This window comes from Octopus bimaculoides, chromosome 16 (assembly GCF_001194135.2).
Source record: "Octopus bimaculoides isolate UCB-OBI-ISO-001 chromosome 16, ASM119413v2, whole genome shotgun sequence".
Lineage (NCBI taxonomy): Eukaryota > Metazoa > Mollusca > Cephalopoda > Octopoda > Octopodidae > Octopus > Octopus bimaculoides.
The window spans coordinates 21,709,325-21,727,227 of NC_068996.1; the positions used below are offsets into that span (position 1 = coordinate 21,709,325).

General features: G+C 37.8%; 1 protein-coding gene across 1 annotated transcript in view; it reads right to left on the bottom strand.

Annotated features, from left to right (window-relative positions):
* The window catches only part of LOC106879076 (uncharacterized), a 58,886-nt gene that overhangs the window by 18,564 nt on the left and 22,419 nt on the right, over window positions 1-17,903 (bottom strand). The window contains exons 2-3 of the mRNA XM_052973469.1: window positions 8,449-15,496; window positions 3,365-4,068 (exon numbers count right to left, since the gene is read on the bottom strand). Of these exons, the coding sequence (XP_052829429.1) occupies window positions 3,365-4,068; window positions 8,449-15,496 (7,752 nt within the window). The remainder of the gene's footprint in view (window positions 1-3,364; window positions 4,069-8,448; window positions 15,497-17,903) is intronic.

Below are 17,903 nucleotides of genomic sequence, written 5' to 3' on the forward strand. Positions count from 1 at the left end.
ATATATATATATATATATATATATACAGTGATACCTTGGCTTACGAGTGTCCCAACTAAAGAGTTTTTGAGATATGAACTATCTCTTGACCAATTTTTTGCTTTGAGTTGGAAGCCAGCTTCAAATACCCCACCGCTAGTTGGCGTAGCGAACACCACAGTGAACTCTGTAATATCTGCCCAGCATCCTGTGTCTCACTTGTTTGCTAGACAGATATGCATGTTAGCAAGTGCAAAGATCATTAGTAGATTGATAGCTATAGAGACATGTGTGTTAGCAAGTGCAAAGATCACTAGTGGATAGTTAGTTAGACGGGTGGTAAAATGCTTACTCAGTAGTTGCAGGCTACAGAAGCATCAGTGTTGTGCTCGCAACTGTGCTTGCAGTTATTTTGCAAAACTTCGTTTTTCCAACCATGGGTCCGCAGAAAGAGAGTATGAAGGACAGTGGTGAGAAGAAGTGGATGATGTGCATTGAATTAAAGAAAGAAATTACTGAAAAACATGACCAAGGTGTGTTGACATGGCGACGCAGTATGAGCGTAGCACTTCTACGATCTGCACCAGAAGCAGAAAGAGTCAATAAAGGCTATGATGCCAGCCAAGGGCATTAAAATAATTTCTAAACAGTGGACATTTATTCATGAAAATATGGAGAAGCTGCTGATGGTGTGGTTGATGGAGAAGTAGGTCACAGGAGATACCATGATAGAGGCTATAATCCACGAGAAGGCACAAGCTATTCATGTTGATTTGCTGCAGCAGACCCCAGACACTTGTATGAAGCAGGCATTGGGTGAGCTGTTTAAAGCTTGTTGGGGCTGGTTCAAGAATTTTAAAAAGAGGACTGGCATTCACTGCCTTGTCAGGCAGCAAGAGCAGATATGAAAGTAGCTGAGGATTACCTCAAAACTTTTGCCAGAATTATAGCAGCCAAAGGATACATCTCCCAGCAAGTCTTCAACTGTGATGAGACAGGACTTTTTTGGAAGAAGATGCCAAGGAGGACTTGGCCTGAAGCAGCTGGCCTGAAGTTGTGTCTGAAACGGACTCTGAAAGACTTGAACCTGAAGTGGCAGATTGTATCCCTCGGCAAGTCTATGGGCCTGGAAGTGGATGAAGGTGATATCAATGAGCTCATCGAGGAGCACTCCGAGGAACTGACAATGGAAGAGCTAAAGGAGCTACAGACGCAGCAGCACATGGAGGTTTTGCAGGAAATAGGTGACGTAGAGGAAATGGAGGAGATTATCTACCAGTGTGATGAAGCGAATGTGGGAGAAACTTTCAGACTTTATTCAAAAGAAACACCTAGAAAAAGTTGCCACTGGGAGTGCGATGGCCTATTTAATGACATTCGCCTAACTCATTTCACTCTGAAAGTGAGAATGAAACAGACCTTATTGGATAGGTCTTTATTGAAAACTCCTGTAGATGAAAGTGAGGAAAGCATGGCGAAAAGGGCAAAAACCAATGAATAAAATTCAGTTATTCAGTTCAGCTTTTCTCCCCCACCCTCACATTGCCTGATCTCCAAGGTAAATACAGTACATAATACTTAACGAAAGCAGTTTATTGCAGTACATTCTAGTGTATTGTTTATTTTATGCAAAATTCATTATTTATAAGTACAATGTTCTTATTTAAAAATACATTTAAAAAATTGTGGTGTTTTTTTTTTTGGGGGGGGGGTAGTTGGAATGGATTAATGGGGCATTTCAATTCATTCCAATGGGAAAATTTGATTTGACATACAAGTAATTTGAGTCATGAGCTCCGTCACAGAATGAACTAAACTCATAAGTAAAGGTACCACTACATATATATATATATATATATATATATATATATACACACACACACGGAATAGTCGAACGATGAAATGAACGCTCAACATTGGATTGGTGGATATATACTTTATTTGTGAATTAAGGTTACCACTGGTTTCATGTTAAGAAAAGTAGGAAAATATTCTAGTGTCTTACCAATTTTTCAAGCTGATCACATGGAAAAAGGTGTTTGCTTCCATTTTGCAAAATGGGAGACTTTTCCAAAATGGAGGCGAACACCTTTCTCCATGTGATCAACTTGAAAACTTGTTTTAAGACACTAAGATATTTTCCTACTTTTCTTAACATGAAACCATTGATAGCCTTAATTCACAAATAAAGAAAATATAATATATGATAGTTAGCAAGGTGAGACACACAGAAGAAAGAAGAAAGCAAAGGACCACTGATGAGGTCACAGAAGTGTGACGAAAGAACTCTGGCCGAAATAAGATTAATGTAATATAATGTAATATAAAGCTGAAGCAAATTAACACCAAATATACAGTGCGTGTGTTTTTATTGGCAAAATTGGCAATATGACCATCCCCAAGTACAACAACAAATATATATATATATATATATATAGATATATCATCATCATCATTGTTTAACGTCCGCTTTCCATGTTAGCATGGGTTGGACGATTTGACTGAGGACTGGTGAAACCGGATGGCAACACCAGGCTCCAATCTGATTTGGCAGAGTTTCTACAGCTGGATGCCCGTCCTAACGCCAACCACTCAGAGTGTACAGTGTTATATATCCATTATGGCTGATCTTACCAATCGGTTTCGCGCTAAGGATTCAATGGAATGTTAAGTAACAAACCAATTATGTAACCCTGTGGTTTCTATTCACCTTCAACAACAGCTGCCATATTTTATTCCATAACAGCTACCTCTGATGAACGCAGAGTCACATAAATGGATTATTACTTAACACTGTTGAATCCCTAGCAGGAAACTAATTTGTAAGATCGGCCGTAATGGATATATAATACTGTACACTTCAGATAATATACCTACCCTATTGAAAGACATACAAGTGCATTCTTTCCTGACTTACGGACTTTTAGATGACTTACACACACACACACACAAGCAAATATGTAAAATAAGACAGAATCCAAAGGTTCTGCTGTTCATCTGTGTTGGCAAGACTCGCATTTCTTTCCTGTCACTTTTCACCGAAGAAGAGCCTTGTTCAAAACATTGGATTTTCCACTCCTCACAGCAAATTTACTGTATCCTTTTTTTTTTTTTCTATTTTACTATACATGTGAGTGTGTACTTGTTCCCACACACTGCTTAGCTGATTTTGGTTTATTTACATCCTTGTAGTCTAGTGGTTCTGTAATAGTAACTTATAGATTAAGTACTAGACTTAAAAAACAAAAACATAAGTACTGAGGTCAATTTATTCAACTGAAGCAGTCAAGATGGTACCCATCTTGGCCTTGGCTGCAGTCCAATGACTGAAACGAGAAGAAGATAAAAGATGTGAAAGAAAAAAATTAAATGCAAACAATCTCACCACGTTAAGTATTGCTTTCATTTCCGGCACACCTTCCCATGACCACCCACAATAAGTCTTCTTTCTTTTGGAAACCATCAAACACCTTTCGCTCTTGTCCAAGGTAATCTCTTTTATATCACAACCACAGAGATTTATTTTCTTAAGATTGTCTTTCATTGATGTAGCCTTTTTCATAATTTTCTGGCTTCTCTTATTATTATTATTATTATTTTTATCATTATTGTTATTGTTGTTGTTATTGTTATTATTGTTGTTGTTGTTGTTGTTATTGTTATTATTATTAATTTTGGTCTTCTTCTTTGTCTCAGATTTTCTGTGATCCTTCCCTTCATTCTTCTCAACACCAAGTCTTACACCAACACTTTTAGTTTTGCTTTGAGATATAGGTGACCGCATCAATGATAGTCTTGATGTCTTCTTTGTGCCTCCACCAACATTGCGTCCTCGCCGTTGTTGTTGTTGTGATGGCACTTTTTGTGGTTGCACAGAAGAACTGTTGTTGCTCACAGTGGCAGTTGTCATCGTTGCATCAGTGGTTGGATGTTGCACAAAGGGTTGTGTTGGGATTGGGTTGTGTATAAGCACCTTAACCTCTGCATGTGGCACATGAATTGGTAAAGAGTGACTAAGGACACAAGGCTCTGACAACTGTGGAACCATTGGCGTAGGATGAGAGCAGTAATTCCCATTTGGATAATAACCTGCAGTGAAAAATAAAAAACATAGTTAATTACAAAAATAGACTGAAATATGATGCTCATTTGATCCCTTTGTTAGCATATTTCTGCTGAAATACACCGCCTTTTGTGTCATAGAACCAAATGTGGTCCTCAGTTGGATTGCTATCAAATGAGTTTTATTCTTTTGTTACCATATTTTGGATGAAATACACTACAGATTTTTTCAATTAATTTTTGAAAATTATCAAGAATTTATAAACTGTCACAAATTAATCTGGTGTTTAAGACATAAATTAATACTTTAAAACATAGTTTGTATCATAGAACTAGGGTTTGTGTAGAGTTGTTTGGTACCAAAAAAAAACAAAACACAATGGTACTTTTTGTTTTTTTCAATTCATTTTGAAATATCAAAGAATTTATTAAAGATGATGGAAGATCTGAGCAAGGGAATCTGGGTTTTGGCAAGAAGGATGTGTGTTGGAGTCACCACCTTGAAGCTGAGTCTGAATGAGAACCTTTGCTACCACTCATACAAGAGGTGCAAGGGAGAAATTCTGATAGCCAAAGGACAACCAGGGAGAACTGCTTCACAAAGCCATAGAAGCACCTGAACAAGCTGAGATAACCTATTGAGCTGGAGATGATTTGGTTCTTCTCAAATGAAAAGAACTACTGCTAGGACCAGTTGCACATTGCCTAAAATCCATCTAATGTCCCACATATCATGAAAACCAAGTTTCCCCAAACTGTGATGGTCTATAGGTGTGTCCACAGCGAGAGTGATGTCATGCCATCCAACATCTTTGAATGGAGCCTTAGACTCAGTTCAAAGCTGACCCTGGCTGGAGAGGGTTGCTGCTGAAAGGCAGCAAGAATTGACTCCTTGCCTTACCTTCAAAAAGGGTCGCAATACGTTGTAAGAGGAATTGTTAAATCTTCATCGACCCCTAATTTTTGGCACCATAATTCTCCTAATTGCAATCCCACAGATTACTATGTGTGGAGTGTGATTAAAAAAAAAAAAAAACAATAACCACTCTGCTTGCAACACCAAGATCAAGTAGGTGTTTACAGATTTTCCCAGAGAGAGACAATGAGGAATGCATACGCCAAGCTCTGGAGCTGCCTTGAAACTGAGGGCAACTACTTTGGGTAAACTGTTATCTCACAGCCTTAATCAAGTTGATACTTTTTGATTTTTAAAAATACTTTTATTTTTATATTGTTTCTTTTTTTTTAATGCAAACTGTCATAGGTGTAGGCATGACTGTGGTAAGAAGCTTACTCTTAACCATATGGTTCTGGGTTCAGTCCCACTGTGTAGCACCTTGGGCAAGTGTATTCTACTATAGCCTCAAGCCAAACAAAGCCATGTGAGTGGATTTGGTAGATGGAAACTGAAAGAAGCCTGTTGTGTAAATGTGTGTTTGCATATGTGTACCTGTTTGTCTCCTCACCACTACTTGACAACTGGTGTTGATGTGTTTAATTTCTATATTTTATAAACACTATTTGCAAACTTCTCTCACATTCTTTTAAACTTTCACTTTCTTTCCATTATTACTCTTTGTAACTCTCTAGGAATAGAAAATGCAAATACATATATACAAACATATATATGTTTGTATACATACATATATATATATATATATATATATATCATTACATACATACATAAATGTACATTATCATCATCATCATCTAATGTCTGTTTTCCATGCTGTTGGATGGTTTGACAGGGACTGATCAGCTGAAGAACTGCCCAGGCTCTATGTCTGTTTTCACATGGTTTCTACGGCTGGATACCCTTCCTAACATCAACCACTTCACAATGTGTGCTGGATGCTTTTACTCAGCACCAGTATGGGTGGGTGCTTTTTACATCACACCAGCACCTACGAGCCCACAAAATTAGGAATGCTTGGCTGGAGAGGAATGCTGGGAACAAGCCTATATGCATGGGTAACCATGTTTTTACTTAGTGTGACATGTATTTCCAAGCACAGCAAACCGCCAGGAGTCTTGGTCCTCTATGCGTCCCAATACCTGTAGATCCTTTCTCACCACTTCATCCCACATCTTTCTGGGTCTATCCTTTCCACATATTCCCTCTTGATGCAACTGTCTTCATTTATATGCATTACATGGTCACACCAGCACAGTCTTCTCTCTTGCACATTGCATCTGATACTATGTATACCCATTTTTTCTCTAAAATCACTTATACTCTATCATATATGCACACTAACATTACCCATCCAGTGGAGCATACTGGCTTCATTTCTTTCAAGCTTTCACATATCCTCAATAGCCACAGCCCATATCTCACTGCTATGTAGCATAGCTGTTCATACACAGGCATCATACAACCTGCTTTTCATCTGAGGGAGAGACATTTCGTTACTAAAAGGGGTAGTAGCTCTCTGAATTTCGCCAAGCCTATTCTTATTTCAGCAGCTGTGCTTTCGGAATAACCTCCTCCACTATTAACTTGTTCACCTAAGTAACAGAAACTGTCTACTACTTCTAAGGATACCACCTGACGTTTGATGGAGTCTCTATTTTGCACAATCCTTGGCTTGAAATACCCGCATCGGTCACGACTACGGTCTCACTTGGCTTGACAGGTCTTCAAGCATGGTATATTGCCAACAGTCAGAGTCACTTGTCACTGTGTATGTGACACAGGTGCCAATTATGTGACACTGGCATTGGCCATGAATAGGATTTCACTTAGCTTGATGGGTCTTCTCAAGCAAGGCATATTGCCCGTTTGAAAAGTGCTTTTTACGTGCCACTGGCACAGATGCCAGCTACACAACACTGGCATTAGTCATGGTTACGATTTCACTTGGCTTGACATGTCTTCTCAAGCATGGCATATTACCAAAGGTCTTGGTCAATTGTTACTGCCTCTGTAAGGCCCCCAACGTTTGAAGATCATGCTTTATCACACCGTCCCATGTTTTCCTACGTCTACATCTTCCACAGGCTCCCTCCACTGTTAGAGGTTGGCACTTCTTCACACAGTTGTTCTCATCCATATATATTACATGACTATCTGATGTCTCTTATGCCCAACTTTTCTCTCAAGATGCTTACACTCTGTTGTACATGCATACTGACATTGCACATCCAGCTAAGTACACTAGCCTCATTTCTTTCAAGCTTTTATATGTCCTCAGCAGTCACAGTCCATGTTTTACTGTGATGTAGCATGGCTGTTCACACACAGGCATCATACAATCTGTCTTTCACTCTGAGGGAGAGGCCCTTTATTACCAACAGAGGTAGGGGCTCTCTGAACTTTGCCTAGCCTATTCATTTTCTAGCAGCTATGCTTTCAGAACATCCATCTCCACTACTGACTTGGTCACCTAGGTAATGGAAGCTATCAACAACTACTAGTTTTTCCCCCTGGCATTTTGATGGAGTCTATTTTCTGTACATTTTTAGTGTTAATTGTACCTGTGCACCTTGCATGCACAAACTATTTTCCCCATTAACCTTCCTCTGATATTGCTGCACCTCTTATGTGTCCATAGTTTCTACCTATGCCTTTTCTAGTGATTGAGCATTGTTGTATAACTGGCACCCGTGCTGGTGGCATGTAAAAGGCACCTTTTGGTTTTTGGGCCTTACAGATGTAATGACGGGTGACCAAGACTGCTGGCAATATATTGTGCTTGAAGGGATTTGGAATTTGTCTACCTTTCTACTTACTAAGACTTTCATTTTTGCTAAGATTAACTCTAAAACCCTTTGATTCTAGCCTTGCTTCCATACCTGAAATCTTGTCTAGTTCTGGTAGTTATTCAGCTATAAGAACAGTCATCAGCATAGACAAGCTCCCAGGGGTAGCCCATCTTAAATTCTTCTGTATACATACATACATAGATGATGATGATGATGATGATGATCATCATCATCATCGTTTAACGTCTGCTTTCCATGCTAGCATGGGTTGGACGATTTGACTGAGGACTGGTGAAACCAGATGGCTACACCAGGTTCCAATCTGATTTGGTAAAGTTTCTACAGCTGGATGCCCTTCCTAACAGCAACCACTCTGAGACTGTAGTAGGTGCTTTTACGTGTCACCCGCACGAAGGCCAGTCAGGCGATACTGGCAACGGCCACGCTCAAAATGGTGTATTTTATGTGCCACCCGCACAAGAGGCAGTCCAGGGACACTGGCAACGATCTCGCTTGAAAGTCCTTACACATGTTGCGGGCACAAGTGCCAGAAAGGCGACGCTGGGCGCAGGTGCCATCCCGATATGTTTGTATATATGCATATGTATATATATTTGCATTTTTTGTTCGAAGAGAGTTACAAAGTCACAAAAATTTATTATTACATATCATAATGAAGAAATGAAATAATAAATCACTTACCATAATGACTGCAAGGAACAGAAAATTGCCCTCTTCCATAAGTCTGATGATGGTAAGGAACATTGGTGAAATTTGTAATACTTCCAATCCCTGTTAAGGTGAATGCTTGGCACTGACTGTGAGCAGAATTATCCCTCCCAGCTCCCGTTGCTCCAAGCATACACGGAAGTGAAGAACAACTTGGGTGAGTAGTTTTTGTAGAATCTGTCGACGGAGTGGTTTTAGGATGCGATACAATGTTATTAACATTTGAAAATTTTGATGAGGATGATGAAGATAGTGATGATGGTGAATTTGAATTCAAATTTTTGTTTTTTGTCGTCAATGTTGCTGTGTCGCATGTTGTGGTGCCACTACTACTGTTATTGCTACTGCTGCCACTGTTTTGCGTCTTTATTTGCATATCAACACTGCAGTCATCAGAGGGTGAGATATCACTGAGCACTCGCATGTCAACATCTCGAGAAATATTATTATTGTTATTATTATTATTATTATTTTTTGTCGTGGCAGCCAATTTCTTGCTGTTGTTCTTCACACCACTGCAGATAGTGTTGCTATTAGTACCACTGGCCAAACAGACTATTTTTGTTGCATCGGCATTCACACCAAGCCCTGTCATTGAGCAGCTACCCAACATCTTCTGGCTCAATATATCCTCATCTTCATTACTTAAATCCTCACCGTCTGCCATATTATTCATCAAAATCATCCCAAGACCATTCACCCACCGACATGATTGCCGTCTTGGATTAAATATGTAATGAGTTCTTGCAGAACGATGACTATCTTGGTTCAAGTCTCGTCTTGACTGTCGAGTTTCTTGGCAAAGATCCATTATTGCTTGGGCATTAAGACTAGCTATTCTCTTTGACGCCTTAACCGGTAATGACTCACATTCCTTTGTTACTGCAAACTTCCTACACATCTGTGCTTTAAGATCAAGTCCTGTAGGTTTCTCATTTAGTTTACTTGATTTCCGCACTGGTGCTTCTCTTGGCATTATATGTTTGCTACATGATTCTGCTTTAAGATCAAGTCTTGTGGCTTTCTCAGTTAATTTACTAGATTTTCGTAGTGGTTTTTCTCTCAACATGTGTTTCGTACATGATTGCATTTTAAGATTATCACCAGCAATACTCTTACATTTGTGTGCTTTATATGCTAGGGATCCCTCTGAAGATGAATGTTTTTTACATGACGATTGTAATTCACGGCTAAGGCTTGACGTTCTTGGAGATGTCTTACTTGGTTTATGTGATGGAGACCCTTTCATTAACAAAGGTTTTCTGCAAGATTCTCTCTCAGTACTAACTTTTTTTGATCCTTTAAATGTACTTGATTTACCATGAGAAAGCTGTGACAATTCTTCCATCACTAAGTGATGTTTACAAGACTGTACATCAGTACAAAGGCTTGCAGCTCTCAGAGATACTTTATTTGGTGTATGCAATAGTGAACCTTTTGTTAACAAAGGTTTTCCACAAGTTTCTCTCTCAACACCAAGGTTTTTTGACCCCTTACATTCACCATGATGCTGCAGTGATTCTTCCATCATAAAATGACTTTCACAACACTCTGTAGCATCAAAACAAGCAATTTCTTTTGGAAATTTACATTCAATTGGTTTCTTTGGTACTGACTTTCTCATGCTCATCACCGGGTGTTTTTTTTTGTCACAACTTTGTCTATCAAAAGCTGCAACGTTTGTCCTAGCAAACTGAATTTTCCCTGCTTTTCTTACTAACAGCGATTTTGCAACCGCTGGACAATTATCACAAGTTTGTCCATCAAAACTAGCAATATTTGCAGATAGTTTTGCTTCTGGAGAAGGCATACATGCTGGTATAGATTTTAAAATCACCACACTTTTATCACAAGGTTGTCCGTCAAAACTAGTAATGTCTGCAGATAGTTTTGCTTCTGAAGAAGATTTATGTGCTGGCATTGCTTTTAAAATACCCACACTTTTATCACAAGTTTGTCCAGCAAAACTAGCAATGTTTCCGGACCGTTTTGCTTCTGGAGAAGGTAAACATGCTGGTATTGATTTTAAAATCACTGCACTTTTATCACAAGTTTGTCCAGCGAAACTAGCAATCTTTTCAGATATTTTAAATTCTCCTGATCTCTCTGGCATCAAAGTTGTTATCACTGCATTCTTATCACAGATTTCTCCATCAAAACTAGTGATTTTATTGGATATTTTAAATCCATCTGATCTCTCTGGCATCAAATTAGTCATTACCGCATTTTTATCAAAAATTTCTCCATCAAAACTAGCAATTCTTTGAGATATTTTAAATTTGTCCGATCCCTCTGGCATTGCTTTTGAAATCAACGGATGTTTTCCACAAATTTCTCCTTCAAAACTAGCAAATTTCTCAGCTGTTTTATATTCACCTATTCTTGATGATGAACTTGCCACCACTGTGTCTTTTCCACAAATTTCTCCTTCAAAACTAGTGAATTTCTCAGATACTTTACACTCATCCTTTCTTTTTGACATCAAGTTTGCAATCATTGCATTTTTTTCACAGATTTTGGAGTCAAAATCAGTGATTTTCGCAGACGCCTTTCCAGGCACCAAATTTGAGACCCCTGCATTTTTTTCCCAATCTTGTCCATGAAAATCACTAATATTTTTGGAGGTTTTCCCAGACACCAAATTTGAAATTCCTGTGGTGCATTCTTCCCAATCTTCTCCATGAAACCCACCAGAGATTTTCTCATTTGTTTTTCCAGATGCCAAATTTGAAATCCTAGCATCTTTTTCCCAAGTTTGTCCACTGAAACCTGTAACTTTCTCTGATCTTTTCCCAGACACCAAATTTGAAATCCCTGTAGTGCATTTTTCCCAGTTTTCTCCATCAAAACCAGCAACATTTTCAAATATTTTTGCAGGCACCAAATTTGAAACCACTGCATCTTTTTCCCAAGTTTGTCCATGGAATCCACTAATGTTTTCAGAGGTTTTCCCAGACATTAAATTTGAAATCCCTGCAGTACGTTTTTCCCAGTTTTCTCCATGAAAACTAACAATGTTCTCAAATGTTTTTCCAGACACTGAATTTGAAACCCTTGCATCTTTTTCCCAATTTTGTCCATGAAAACCAGCAACTTTTTGTGACCTTTTTCTGGGTACAAATTTTGCAATCTTTGTGTCGTGCTTTTCCCAATTTTTACCAGACAAATTACATTTATCTGATCTCTCTGTCACTCGTTTTGCCATCACTGGATGATTTCCGCAAGTTTCTTCATTAAAACCAGGACTTTTCTCAGTCAATTTACACTTATCCGATCTTTCCACCATTTCTTTTGCTATCATCGTATGTTTTCCCCAAGTGTTTCCTTGTAAACTACCAATTCTTGACAACTTTAATTTATTCAATTTCTTTGGTGCTATTGGTCTCTTTGAACAAGTTTCATAAGTTGGAATATTTAAATCAGCAAGACTTTTCGGAACTTTGCGTAATGAATTTTCCATCATAAGCGAATGCTTCTGACAATTAGCTTCATAGCAAATATACTGTTCCTCATTGGAGCAATACAATTCTTTTGCACAAACACCACCAAGCTCGTTATCAATACTATTAATATTTTTATTACTTACACAAGTATTTTGCATATTACTACCACCACCATCATTACTACTACTATTACTACTACTACTACAATAATAATATTTGTTACTACACAGCCCAAATGAAGTAGTAGTTGTTGCACCAGCAGTACTAGAAGGAAAACGGCTGCTTCCAATACCATCTAAAGGTGTTGTGTAATTATAACATCTTTTTTTGGGATGTACATCCCCTACAACTTCAGTTGCTGATCGTTTAGTAGGATATATTAATTTATTGTCATCATCTCCAATAATAATTAAATTTGCATAATTAGCATGTGTATCTTTAGCTGATGTTGATACTGCATCAGCAGTAGTAGCGCCATCTAATCTTTCATTTGATTTGAGAGCTTTTAAATTTGTAAAATGTAGTGATTTTGCAGTAGATTTTCCTGGATTTTTTTTATTATTAGTAGTATTACTGATGCTGTCATTTCTGTTAGAATTTAAACTTTGATAACAATTTGAGCGAGAAAACTCGTTAGCTAATAAAGATGATGATGATGATGATGTTAATGAATCAGACGAAACAGCAACGGCAAAACCAAACTTTTTGTTTTGCTTGTTCGTTAATGTTAATTTTTCAAGTTTGAAATCATTAACAGATTTACACGGTTTGCTACTATCATTACCATCATCATTGTCGTCATGCTTGTGCTGGTGGTCATGGCGGTTGTCATTACTGAGTGTTGTTTCTCCAAATTTAAAATTAGACATCAGATTCTGACGATAATCAGGGCTAGCAGATATATCTTCATCTCCTACAACATCAATCACATCAGAGCCATCTATTATTTCATCAATTCCATCATCATCTGGCAATTTCAAAGATTTAATATTTTTCAAATTTTCGCAATCTGCATGAGAGTCGTTAGTGGAAATGGCAATATTAGTTAATCGCTTATTAATTAATTCCTCACTAGCATTAGTGAATTTTTCTTGTATAACATTACAACTCATTGCTCGGCATTGATAATTGTCTTTTACATTGAAATTCAAATACTTCACTGCAGGGTCATCATCTGGAACAGTAACAACATCTAGATCTTCATCAATTGCTTCATTATGCTCCAGTTTTTTAAGAGTTCGCTGCTTTTTACTACTTTCTGCTGGATTCTGATTTCGGAATAAATTTTGGGGATTTTCCAAAGGAGAAAGATGCGGGTGCTGGTTAAGATGGTGATGATGGCGGTGATGATGCTGGCGCTGGTGACAACATTGCATCAGAGTCACTGAGTTTTCTAAAGCTGCACTGCAATTTTTTTCATGTGAAGGCAGCGTCGATGTTGGCGCCAGTAGAGGTGATGGAGTATCATTAGTTTGAACAAAACGACACGCATTCACAACTGCTATGCCATCATTGTTTGGATTTCGTTCCCCTTCCATGTTTTTATTTTCACAGCCGACATGATAACCACCCAAACCTGAACTGAAATGACGACAAATGATACAGTTTTTGTGACACTGTGTCCCACTATTGTCTGCCTCACAGCCAACTCGATATTTTTCTAATCCTGCTCTTAAATGACAAGGCAATATGTCATTTCCTTGGTATATTCCATCATTCATGTTTATTTTACAATTTGTTTCATTGCATTCATATTCATTTAACCGCATATCTGCTCCAAGATGACATGTGATGCAGTCTTTTGCACATTGACCATGATTCATAATTGCTTTATTCATATTTGCATCATGCTGCAGCTCTTCATTTGCCTTTTCACACCTGGTTTCAAACTCTTTCAATCGAACACCTGCTTGTAAACGGCAAGTATAACAACTCCTGCGACATGTTGATGATAACGAAGTTTGAAACTTTAACTTACGATTCTCCGATCGTGGTATTGATATTGAAGAAGTTTTCTTAGCATTACTAGGAATGAGTTTAGAAGGCGATAGATACTCATTCCTGTGTTTTTTCATTGCTGGAATTGCTTTGATATTACTTGTACCGACATAATATTCTTGTGCTGACATAAACCCTAAGTTGCGTTTTCTTGATGCTGAAACTGGGAGAGACGAAATCACTTCAACATCTTTAGCATTGTCACTCTGCAGTAAATTTGATGAAGAGGAGTCTAATTCATGAATATTACACTCTTTTAATTTTCGATTCAGCGCAGGTTTAACAAGATTTTCAGTCTGAGAAAATTTTAAATGCTTTTTCCTTTCTCCCAATTCTTTACTCCTCTTCTTTCGCTGCTGCTGCTGTTGTTGTTGTTGCTGTTGTTGTCTTCTAGTTGATCTAACTGTGTGACACTTTTTGAGCCTGGATTTTTTGGGTTCAAGTGACTTTTTGGCTATAGACAATGAGGGTCCTTTGTGTTTCTTTGTTCTTATTTTTAATTGTCTTTTACTTCTATTTGCAGAAGAAAATGAAGATGAGGATGAAGAAGAAGTTTCATGTTGCTTCCTTCTTCCAGGTTTTCTCTTCACTGTAATCATCTCCGCAACAGATTTGCATTGCCACAAAGAAGAGGAAGAACAAGAAGAACGTGAAGAAGAAGAACGAGGTGAGGGAGTTAAAGAATTTGCAGGAGAACTAATTGTTGCCAAGCTGCTGTCTCTTTTCAGACGCAAACCTTGTGCATTTTTAGTTTTATTTACAATTTTATGTTTGTTCTTCTTCATCTGTCTGTATGTTCTAGATCCAAGTGCATGTGTTTGTGTTGTCTGCTTGCTACCACTGCTATGTGAAGAACAAAATGCTGAAGAAGGTGATGATAAAACAGTTGATGAAGGAGACTGTAAACTTTCATTATATATCAAATTCACTTTTGCAGCAGCGTTTAAACTTGCTTCACGCTTCAAACGTATTAGACACACAGAGAGTTTTTTACCTTTGTTTAGCCGCAATAAGTTATCGACATTTGATTTTGAAATAGTTTTTTTGGTTCTTAATGGAGAAGTTCGTTTTGATGATAGCATGGAGGATGAAGGCAATGATGCCGACTTTTTGGGACGGCCTTTTCCTGTTTGCTTTTTTATCTGTACCTCACTCCTCTGATTTTTCATCTTTAAGGCATCGTTTTTCAACTGCAATCTCTTCAAATTTTTTCTTTTCTTCACACTATGTTGCAACTCTGATGATAGTAATGTATTACTCTTGTGATTAACACTACGGAGATATTTTTTGGTCTTGGTACTATCATTGATGACAGTGGTGGTGCTGGTGGCACTGATGTCTTCTCTTCCTTTGTCATTTTCTCGGACGGATGACATAGAAGGCGTGGAAACATTGCCATGGTTTTTGTCTCTGGCTGTTTCCGATTTCTTTTCACGTAGTTCTGCAGCACGGACAAATGCTTCGTACAGTGGAACAGATTCATCATATGTAACCACGCGAGACACAGCACGCCTTCGGCCAATTGTGTGCTTCCTTTTGTAATCCGATTTCTCGCAGGAATATTTCCGTGTTTCATTAACCTTAAAAAAAAAAGAAATGCAAAATATTTAATTAATAAAATAATTGTTTTTAAATATAACTATCTTTAAATAATTTTCATATTCCTTAGGGTTAACAATCTAATTAATACAATTAGAAAAAAAAAAAAAAAAACTTATTTAAATTTTGTAAACTTTAAATTGATAATCCAATTAATACAAAAATCTTTTAAAAATAATATTTCTTTTACTTGTTTCAGTCATTGGACTTCAGCCATGCAGTGGGACTGCGTTGAAAGTTATGTTGAACAAATCAACCCCAGTACTTATTCTATTGGTCACCATTGCTGAATCACTAAGCTATAGGTATGTAAACACATCAACACCAGTTGTCAGGTGGTGGTAGAGAAAACACACACACACACATATATACAGAATGGGTTTCCACAGTGTGTGTTTAAATTCATTCACAAGGAATCAGTTGGCCTGTGGCTATAGCAGAAGACACTTGCTCAAGATACTGTGCAGTGGGACTGAACCAGAAATTACATGGTTTCAAAGTGAGATTCTTAACCACAAAGCCATTAATTGTTAATTTAATGAACAACTATATTAATTTATTAGACAAAAACTTGCATATTACTTTCTTCAAAGTGTAGTGAAGGCACATGGTTCAGTGAGTAAAGTATCAGGTTCACAATCATGAGGTAGTGATTGTGTTGTGTTCTTGGGCAAGACACTTTATTTCAGCTATAGAAATGAGTTGCTGTGTCACTGGTACCAAGCTGTATCAGTCTTAGACTTCCCTTTGCATACCATCAGTGGCATGGTGGGGGGAGGCTGGAATGCACGGATGACTGCTGGTCTTCCATAAACAACTTTGCCCAGACTTGTGCCTAGAACAGTAACTCTTTCTAAGTGCAATCCCATGGTCATTCATGACTGAAGGGGTGTTTTTACCCTTTACCCTTCTCGCTCTCTTCAAGCCAATTAAAAGGTTTTTTTTTCTTCTTTCATATTGCTCATGGTACATAAAATGCTAACTCAAGAAATGAACAGACATGCAGTCATTGTTGCCATATGTGTGAAACAGTGATTTAGAAATTGCCTAATGGCTAAGTGTTGTAAAATCTTTCATACACAGTTTGAATGGAGCCAGAAACCACTGGTGGAAATGTTTCAGCTGTATCAAAGACAAAAAAATAATAATTCTAAACATTCAGACACTATAAGGACACCACAATTCAGTGAATGGGTTCAAAATATTATCAATGGTGATTCCAAAAAGTCAAAGAACATCAGGTGTTGGAGTGGGTTGTCAGAGCTGTGGTGCACAAGGACATTTAGATACAAGTTGTATGCATTGAGGAGAAGCCAATTCATATCCGCAAAGACACAAGAAAACTGTTTGACCTAAGTTTAAAGCACCCCACCAACAAGGCATGCTTTGGTTGTTCTCTAATGGCAAAAACTTCAACTGAGACCAAAAGTTGAACAGGAAAAATGACAGATGGTTATATGCAGATCTTCCTGATGTCTCTCCAGAGAGATGCACACTAAGTTTCTGGCAACTACAATGACTTTAGGTATTGTGAGTAACAAAGCTCATGTCATGCCATCTCACAACCTTCCATGGGGTTTTACATTTAATACTGCAAGATACAGTGAGATGCTGGAGACATTTGTTACATTTTGGATGTGGAAGGCCAAACACGCTTCAACAAGACTGGCTATCAGACAATCCTTACAATCATGTCAAACCAAACGTGTGGCCTCTAAACTTGCCAGATTTAAATACTATGGACAATTACAACTAAAGTGTTGCATTCTTCCCTTTCATGGGACTGTCACATCAAGTTGACAATATGCCATCACTTTATTGTGAGGCTATTGTATAAATCTCTCTGACAGATTTAGAAATGTAATATTTCTATAAAAATATATATATACATATATATTCATACACACATTCATATATACCTACATATATATACCTACATACATATATATATATACATATATATATATATATATATATATATATATATATATATATATATATATATATATATACGTGTAAAAAGCACCATCCGAATGTGTTCGATGCACATCTCCCCACCTTGACTGACACTTGTGCCAGTAGCACGTAAAAAGCACCATCCAAACATGGCCGATGTCAGTGCCAGCTGACTGGCTCCCGTACCGGTGACACGAAAAATACACACACTACACTCTCGGAGTGGTTGGCATTAGAAAGGGCATCCAGTCGTAAAAACTCTGCCGAATCAGATTGGAGCTTGGTGTGGTGTCCTGGTTTGCCAGTCTCCAGTCAAACCGTCCAACCCATGTTAGCATGGAAAATGGACATTAAACGACGATGATCATATATAAACATACATATACACATATATATACATATGTATACACATATATATACATATATCATGAT